We start from the raw sequence: 9,360 nt of genomic DNA on the forward strand, positions 1-9,360 counted from the left end.
CTATTGGAAGATTTAAATAGACCAGGCCAGAAGCAACCAACCTTTGGCACAAAGCATTTCCCTCCTCTTCTTCCAATCTATTGGCTGTTTAACCTTTTTCCCTGGCACTGGAGTGGCTGCCAAGCCTGGCATTAATTTTCCTTCCAAGCTTGCTAGGCCCATGAAGTAAACAGCCATGTGCATTCCTTACTCTATATTTAACAGCTGCAGACTGTGCTGGGGGCAACTGCAACAGAGGGGAACCTTTGTAGCTTCCCAAATTCACAGCTCGTGAGGGTGGGCGTGGGGAAGATTTCTGCAGGGAGAAGAGGGATTTCTCTCCTTCCCGGTATTTGCAAAGCAGTTCAATTAGAGAAAGACTGCAATGCCAGCATCCCAGACTCGGTCCAGAGCGCGAGACAGGAACAATGTCCTCAACAGGGCTGAGTTCCTCTCCTTGAACCAGCCCCCGAAAGGGACCCAGGAGAGCAGGAGCTCGGGCAGGAAGCAGAGCGGCCAAACAGCGGCGGCCGGAACCCAGAACAGCAGCCCCAAGGAGCGGAGGCAATCGCAGCAGCTGCCCGAAGAGGACTGCATGCAGCTCAACCCCTCCTTCAAGGGAATCGCCTTCAACTCCCTGCTGGCCATCGATATCTGCATGTCCAAGCGGCTGGGGGTGTGCGCCAACAGAGCCTCGTCCTGGGGGGGTGCCCGCTCCATGATCAACCTGCTGGGGATAACGGGGCACGGCATCCCCTGGATCGCAGGCACGCTCATCTGCCTGGTGAAGAGCAGCACGCTGGCGGGCCAGGAGGTCCTCATGAACCTGCTGCTAGGTGAGTGGCAAAGCCCCATCCCAACAGGACTGCCCAGCCCCGGTCACAAGGGACGGTGGCACTGGGGCTCCTCCTCTGGCTGCTCCCACCGCGATGTCGCAGTGACCTTTCCGGGGAACACTGTGCTTATTGGCTGCCTTGGCAGCTTCGTGCTGCTCCTGGGTGCTGGGGGTGATGGATGTTGTCGGTCGGGGTGCAGGGATCCTGGTGGATGGCCATAGCGATAGAGCAGCCCTGCACAAGGCTTGGGTTGGTTTAATAGGGCCAAGAAAGTGTCTGTGAGTGCAGGTGGACGCTGGCGGTCACGGTGTTGATTTATAGCCGTCAGCCCTGGTGGTTTGTTGAGTTGGGGAAAACATGAATATTGTAAATTTGATATGTGGATCAGAGCCGTAGGAAAACAAACAACAAACATTGCTCCTCCTTGAGCGGGCTCAGGCTCCACAGCTCAGCAGCCGCCTGATGGAGTCCTGTCTCGTTTCTTGCTGTGATTTGATCTCCCATCCTTCATCCCAGGAGGGCCTTTCTTGCTGCTGTCCTCTTTTCCGTGCGCTCATTTCACCTGGTGGCCATGAGCACAGCTCTGATCTCTCTGGCTCCCCTCCTGGTCGTTTACTTGAGGTTGGTCATGGCAGAGCAGCCATTGTCCCAGCCATGACCAGGCCCCACATCTGGACCCCACATCCAGACCCCTGCCCACCCTGGCTGTCACCCCCAAGGTCCTCCTCTTCCCTCCCTTCTGCCTTTGGCCTGCAGCCTGGTGATAGTGGCAGTGATCACCCCAAGCTCTTCATCCTCTCCAAAAACAGGCGTGCAGAGCTCGCACTTTCAGTCAGCACAAGGGTTGAAGGCATTAGATTTAGGCCTTTGTTTCTCAAGGAGCACTGTGAAGGGTCACAGCAAGGCTTTATTTCAGCAGTGTGTGCTGTATGGGTGCTGCAGCGCAGCTCAAGTTTTTTTTCCAGAAGTTCATCCTTCAAGGAGGGCAAAGATTGTGCTGAACCAATTTGAAAAGCACAGTTGTAGCTTCCCTGTTCTCCCTTCTGCCTTTGAAGAGGCTGTCCTCGTGCTGTGACATCCAATGAAGGGACGCCATGGTGGGGAGGAAGCCAGAATAGCATCGGCGTGATGCAGGGCCGCCAATGTCAGCACTTCTTCCCCAGGCCGCTCAGTGCTCCGGGTCAAAACCCTCGCTGAGAAAAGAAGCTCCGTCTGAAAGGGCACGAGGATGAAATAGGAGGCAGCCAGCATCAGCCGGCACAATTTCCAGAGGTCTCTTGACCTGAGAGGCTCCGACAGTTCTGGGGCCTGAAAATCCACCTCTTTGAGTCCAACATATTTGAGATCTTTATGAAGAGTTCACGCCACTTTTGGCTTAAAACCAAGGAAAGCCTTCTTGCTCTTCCATTGCCATCCAGGAGGCCAAATGCAAAGGCAGCTCCAGGCTGCGCTGACCAAGGTGCCTGCAGCCTCCCAGCAGAGCTCTCCCGGCAGGACTCGTGTTGCTCTGCAGAACAGGATCTCTGCAAGCATGGCCTTGGGTTGATATCTGAGATTGCAGTCAGGAGCTCCTAATATCGGAGCGGCTGCTGCTGGAATGCCTGCATTGCTGATGGATGAAGGAGTTCAGCAGGGGAGCTTGGGGCTCAGACCCCCAGAGGAAAGGGGGGGTGTGACAGTGCTGCTGCATCTGGCATCCTGGCTCCCTCTCACTGTTGTTTTCCTAGGATTGAAATCCAGCAGGTCAGCAGGGACAGGTCCAAGGGAGAAGGGAAGCTTGCTGGTGCTTTGCTGGGCTCCTGGAAGCAGGGAAGCTGGGGTTGTCTGCAGCACCCCGTCTTTACCTCCCCTGGCTCTCTGCCCTTCCCCCTGGCTTGCTCAGGGTTTGATACATCAAGCAGAATTTCTGATGCAGTCTCTGGGCAGGCAGCCAGCCCATCATAGAGCACTTGTTTAGGATTTGCAATCAGGCTTTCAAGGCGAGGAGACAGGAGACTGCTGAAATGGGACCAGGAACCTGGCAGGAGCACCACTGCAGATGGAGGGGGAGAACTGCACTGGGGGATCTTGGTAGGATCTGTGCCAAGAAGAGTGGGAGCATTTAGGGTGAGGGCTTCTGACCTCTCTCCCTGGGACACGTCATCCATCCTGACTGCTGATGTTGATTAGCAACCCCCAGCAATGTTTTCCCTCCGCGGTTGTCATCTGTGATGGAATTTATTGATTCTCCTCCTCATCGTAATCTCTTTTCCAGCAAATGCCAAACAGAGAAGCACGATCTCAGCCTGTTACTGAAAAGATGGAAGAAAACGGCTATCTGTGCCCACTGTCAAAATCATTCTGCCAGAATGTGCTTTCAGGAAGACTGCCTTGGTACTGCCAGGCCTGGCTGTGAAAGAGTCAGGAGGAAAGTCTGCTCCCCCTCTGCCTCACTGCAGAAATCAGAGCTTGGGAAAGCTCCCAGCTAAAGCTCGCTTTATTTGTGTGGCGCTGTTGGAATTTCAGGGCCGGTCAGGCAGTCACAAGAATCTCGTGGAAACTGAAATGCTTAGAAAACCATTTGAACCTTGCAACTGGGTTTTCAGAGGGAAAGCAGATATAAAGCTGTCATCACTGGAGCTTCTCTAGAACCAGGCAGAAGAGCTGTTGAACTCTTGAGGGAAAGCAGTGCCTTGGTTTCTGGTTCTGATCCATCTGGAGAGAGCGTGGATCCGAACACAGTGATTCATTGGCTGCTAAGCCAGCAAAGAACGTTTGGATCACTGATCTAACCCACAGCAAAATACAGGCAGTAGCACATCCCTGAATTTATCCCTGTTCAATTTGCTAAGGGAAAAAACCCAAACACTCAATCAGACGTAAGATTTGGAGTGGCGCTGAACTTGTCAGAACCATTTCTGTATCACAGAATACAGAATGCAGGGGTAGGTGATCTCACAAGTGCATTGCTCTTAGTTTGACTGCTCCCTGCCCTCCGTTGCCTCCGCACACCATTGTCTCTTCAGCTGAATAGCTCTTTTATCCAGCATCCCTTCTGCCTTTCAATATTTTGGACAGTGCTCAAGTCACCTCTTCAGCTCCTATTCATTAAGCTTAACAGACTGATCTCGTTAGACTGATTGTCTTTCCAGATTTGAGCACCTTCGTAGAGTAAGGAGGGACGGAATATGGTGATCTACCATAGGGAGGCCAGGACTGTTTCTGCAGGCCTGGAGGTCAGCAAGAATTCAGTCCATGCTCTCCCCGTGGATGCAGACCTAGCATTAGTCCAACTGGGAACAAAGCCATAGCGCTGTGAGGCACATCGCCCTGCAGAACGGCGACTTCATTCTGAGCCCTATATGTATGTATTTATAAATACATACAGAGAGATCTCTGGAGGCCGTCATGCAGCCTCCACACAAGAGCAAACTGCCAAGAAAGTGGTAGTTTAAGGGAAAATGAAGAAAGAAATGCTTTCCCCGGCTCCCTCAAAGACCCTCTGACCCTCCTCTAGCCGCACAGAGGGACTTTGTGTATGGAGCTGCTTTCCTTCGGAATCCACGCAGTGAAGATTCGGATCGTACAGCCCGCTGCTGTTAAAGGTCACCGAGCAGATTAAATGCCCAGGCAGAACAGAAAAACTCATCCCACTGAGCCTCGGGGCTCAGCGGCTCAGACCCAGCAGAGAGGACGGGGAGCTGTGCTGGCAGATGGATCAGTCCGGACGCAGCAGAGCTTGCTAAGCTGAGAGCCCCAGAGATGGTTTGGGGCCAGATGTGTCTATTTTTTCCTTTTCATTTTCCCACTGCGAGGCTGGGGATTTTCTGAGCTAGACAGGGCAGATAGCATTTCAGCAGACGAGAGCAGCCCAAGGGCTGGCACCCTGTGTGTGTTCCCTGCTCAGGAACGCTCCCACTCCCTGCATCCATGTCACAGGTCCAGCCTGACATTAAGCATTCCTCTTCATCACATCCAGCTGCTAATCTGCCCATCATTTTCCTGCCCTTGGTCCTTTGGTAGGTGCCATCCTTACCCCATACCCCTGGGTGAGTTCAGGCAGCTCCGAGCAGCAAACAGTGCCCAGCTCCCTGCCCCCTTCCCTTCCTCTCCTGCGTGCTTTATGGCAAGTGCATTCTGTTCACTGCAGGGCAGACGTGCAGCCTGCAGTGTCCCTGTGTGCAGAGGACAGTTGGTGACAGGCTGGAGCCCATTTTGCTGTGGCTGCAGCAGACACAGGGGATATTTCCATGGATCTGTGCAAGGTCTCTTTTAGATCCAGGGTTGAGAAGTCCCTGTGGTCAGCATTGAGGTCAGGTCCTGCCTTTTTGGTTCTGGAGATGGTGTGAGCCCTGAATCCCTGTGTGAAGCCCTCAGGGAATTGCAGGAAGCTTAAAATCGAGCAGGCAAAATATTCCCCAGTCTGAATGCAGATTGAAAGAGAAAAGAAGTGCGAGGGTTGCTGAATGGGAAGAGGAGGAATAAACAAGGGAAATGAGTCATGCTCGTGTCTGTCACTCCCGAGCAGCTTCCCATTGCCCCTCTGGGCAGGGACACGAGCTGCTGGCTGCTGTGGAGGGCTGAGCAGGGCTGAGCAGGGCATCCGTAGGATGGGTGAGCAGCTTTGTCCCCAGCTTCTTGGCAGGAGCAGAAGCAGCGGAGGTGCAGCGGGTGAGCAGCAGGAGCAGGGATGCTGAGCAGGCAGCAGGAGCAGGGATGCTGAGCAGGCAGCAGGGCCCAGGCCAGCTTTGGTGCAGGATGGTGATGGAATCAGTCACTGGACTTTTTAATTAATTGCACAGTGCTGATTTCTGCCATTCTTTTCCTTCCCTGTGGCCACTTGGCCTAGCATGCCTTTCACCCCATAGCCAGAACCCTCTGCTGCTTGTTCAGCCAAAACATAACCTTCCCCAAAACACCACAGTGTCTGATTCAGTGCTTAACTGTGTCGTGCCATCTGTGCCTTTTGTCAGCTCCTGCACCTAATGGTGCCACGTTTGGGGAAGAAAATGCAAGAGAGGAGTTCACTTCCAGAGGAGTGGAGCTCATCTGGAGCGAGGGTGATGATGCTCTGGAACCTGCATCTTTCATTAGTGTCAAGTAGCCAAGGCTGCAAATGGCTCATTTTCCAGGTCAGGGAGCCTCATGCCTGCAGGAGGTTTGGGAAGCTCCTTGCAGAAGCAGTAGGATAGGGCTTGTATGTAATAACTGAACAGCTCCAGTTCAAAGCAAATGTTGGGGGAATTCTAATTGTGGATCAAAAGGAACTGTTTCCTAGGGAGGGCGACATGTGGGTTGTTAGTTAGGGGAGTATGATTAGGTTGTAGTTGGACTTGATGAGCTTGAAGGTCTTTTCCAACCTGAGCAATTCTACAGTTCTATGATCCTGTGTGTCTGAAGTTGGCTCATCTGGAAACAAAGCAACATCAGAGCCAACCTGGGCCCTACGCGTGGCCTCTGACACAGTGGGGCAGGGGTCAAAGCGCTGCTGGCTTAGGGAGCATTGGGCACTGAGCAACTGCCTGGCTTGCCCTGCCTTAAAATGAGCAGGAGATGGGCACGCTGCTCCCACTGAACTCAGTTTTTCCTCTGCCACATGCCTGGGCACAGCAATCAGCCCCATGTGCACCACGTCGTGTGGATCGGGGCTGTGGGAACAGACAAAGCCAAAGGCTTTTTTGGCTTCCTCCTATTTTTCTATCCCCCAGCACTGCACCCAGGCTAGTTTTCAGCTGTGATTTTGATACTTATGTAAACATCTCTGTAAACACCTCAGCTGGAGCCCACTCGGTCCCCAGGGGATGCCTCCTGGCTCCAGCATGGGCAGGTGATGCCCATGGGCAGCAAGAGCAGCCCTTCACCCTGCTGTCACTGCAGCTTGGGCTGGGACAGAAGGGACCTGGCAGGGACAGGACAGCAGCTGCATCAGCTTCCCTTTGGGGAGAGGGCTGCAGTTGGTTTGGTTTTGCTAAGGCAGTTCTATGGGTTTGTCCTTGTGCTCTGCCTGTGCAGGTTTTGCCTCTCTGCTCCTAATGGGCTCCTAACATGTGGCAGTAGGAGTGAGGCAATAATTGTTTTCCTTCTCTTATTAATAGATATAAAATGTCTGCCCGGGGGGCTCGCTTTCAGCTCATTGCTGTGCATCTGATGCCAGATGTTGGCTATTTGCTTTACCAAGGTGATCTCTGATGCTGAATTGTCGCAGATGGGCAGGGCTCGCTTGTTGGGTTTGCACTGTAAGGAAGTTTTGGATGTTAGCAGTGCTTTCTGTGATCGGATGGGCTTGCAGTTCTTCTCTCAAAACAGGCTAAAGAGAAATTTCTGGATCTTGGAGAAAAAAAAAAAAAGAATGTGAGAAGTAATGGGTGAGATCAAACCCTTCCTTTGGTGTCTTTGCTGCTTTCAACTCAGTGCTGCCTGTATGTGCATGGAGGAAAAGGCTTAGAAAGACGGTGCCTGCTCCCCTAATCTCACCTCTCTGCCTTCTTCACTGCACATGCAACAGCCCCAAGTGTCTGTCTGCTCAATCAGTCCCCCCAAGTTCCCTCCTGTGGTTTTGTCCCCTCCAGCCTCCACTCTTCTCGGCCTGAAGGGTGTGTGTGTGTCTGTGTGTGTGTGCTGCAAATGGACGGGTGCTGGTTGCACCCCCAGCTGGGGCTGGGCAGGCTGCTGAGGCTGCTTCCTCATCATGAAGGGAACAGAAAGTGTAGGAGGAAGTACAAAAAAACACTCGACGGAGCACACTTAGGTTTGGTTCTTTTTTTTTTTTTTACTTTTAACAGCACATTAACTCTCCAGTTGTGATGCTAGCATGCCTTCTGATCAGGAAACGCAAGCGAATGAGGCTTTCTGCTTTCTGAACACTGTTTGATGAACATCTGACCTAGCAGTGCTAAAGGTCCATTTTATTCATCCCCTGAATGAAAGGATTATTAAAGCACCTCTGCTCCGACCGCCTCCATGTGCACACCTACACACCCTGGGCTGCCCTGGTGCATCACCTTTGTCTGGGAAGAAAAACCAGGAGTTTGGCTGGGAAGTAGAAATGCCAGGAGCATTGGCTGGTGCTAGAGGGATGGAAGGAAGGGAAAGAGGATAAAGTACAGATGGGTGTTGTTCCAGAGCAGTTTGAAAGGTCATTTGGTGCTGAGGGTGCTCTGTGGTTTGTGTTTCTGCACTGCGCGGTGGTGCTGATGGCGCTCAGCTGGGAGGTCAGCTGCCAGCTGGGTGACCTGCAGCTGACGGGCTGAACCTGAGCCTTGTTTTAAGGACAGCGATGACCTTTGTGTGCTCAGCACTGCAAACTGCCCTTGACTTTTGCCTCTGTCTCATTTTACAGCCCTGCTGTTGGACATCATGATCGTGGCTGGATTGCAGAAGTTGGCCAAGCGCAAGGGTCCGTACGACATCAGCCCTGGGCTCTTGGACTACCTGACCATGGACACCTATGCGTTCCCAGCCGGGCACGCCAGCCGTGCCGCCATGCTCTCCAAGTTCCTACTCAACCACCTGGTCCTGGCCATCCCACTCCGCATCCTGCTGGTCCTTTGGGCTTTCTGCGTTGGCTTTTCCCGCGTTATGATCGGTCGGCACCACATCACAGACGTGCTCTCCGGCTTCGTGTTCGGCTACCTGCAGTTTAGGCTGGTGGAGTTGATATGGATGTCTTCCAACACGTGTCAGATGTTGATATCCATCTGGTGAACGCGGGGGACTCGATGCCTTTCCACCCAAAACCAGCAGATACTTTGAGTCCCCTCTCCTGCTATTTTTTACCTATTGTTTGTTGGAAACAGTTGTAACTTCCATGAGTAGTGCCGTTTTTTAATGTTGCTTCCCTGCCTGGAAAAGAAAGTTTCTTGCAATGGATTGGGTTTTAGCACCCAATGTTGTTGGCCATGTTCTCAAACTGTGTTTGGACAGCAATCAAATTAAGCTTCACAGGCGAGAGAAATGAGCTCCACCTGCCTCATTGGAATGGTTCACCTCTCACCTGGGTTTGTCCTCAGCGTGGGCAGCGCCTAAGAGCTTCCTGAGGACTCGGCTGTTAACTTTCTGGAGGCTAAAGGATTTTGACCACAGTGCTTTTTCTTTTTGTAAGCCAAGCAACTGTGTCTTGTGCAGAGTCAGGACACTGCTGGCGTTTCACAGATAATAAATAATGGTGAAAATCCTGCCCTGCTTGGTTCTTCTGCTGAGGGAAGGGACAGAGGGCAGCTCGGGGTGGCTCTGAGGTTTGTGCTCACCATGGGGTGTTTATGGGTTGGTTTTTTTTTGCCTGCTAAGTGGCAAATACTGCTGCCCATTTTCACCCTGGCAGGGGGCGTTGTGTTGGATCGTGGTGAGTTCACAAAGCAGGTCAAGATGCACAGCTTCTTTTTCCTACCTCTTCACAGCTATGAGTTTATACTTATGCCAAATAATGCTATAGAGGGCAATGCCCAAGGTGAGTCCCCTGCAGCCCTGGATGCTTTCTGGTGCACCCAGCAGGGCAGCAGGAGGCCAGGCCCAGGCTGCTGGCTCAGCCCTAACCTGTTTGAAGAGGAAAATCCTGAAGGCATCTGTG

At 52.6% G+C, this 9,360-nt stretch overlaps 1 protein-coding gene across 1 annotated transcript; it reads left to right on the plus strand.

The window, feature by feature from the left end:
* Positions 1-364: 364 nt before the first annotated feature.
* Positions 365-8,498, plus strand: PLPP7 (phospholipid phosphatase 7 (inactive); the record flags this gene model as incomplete). The annotated part of the gene is made up of 2 exons (XM_079544607.1): positions 365-815; positions 8,134-8,498. 2 exons carry the CDS (start codon positions 365-367, stop codon positions 8,496-8,498), a joined length of 816 nt encoding a protein of 271 aa, XP_079400733.1.
* Positions 8,499-9,360: the final 862 nt, after the last annotated feature.

The sequence above is a fragment of the Tetrao urogallus genome, assembly GCF_951394365.1.
Source record: "Tetrao urogallus genome assembly, chromosome: 19".
NCBI classification, from domain to species: domain Eukaryota; kingdom Metazoa; phylum Chordata; class Aves; order Galliformes; family Phasianidae; genus Tetrao; species Tetrao urogallus.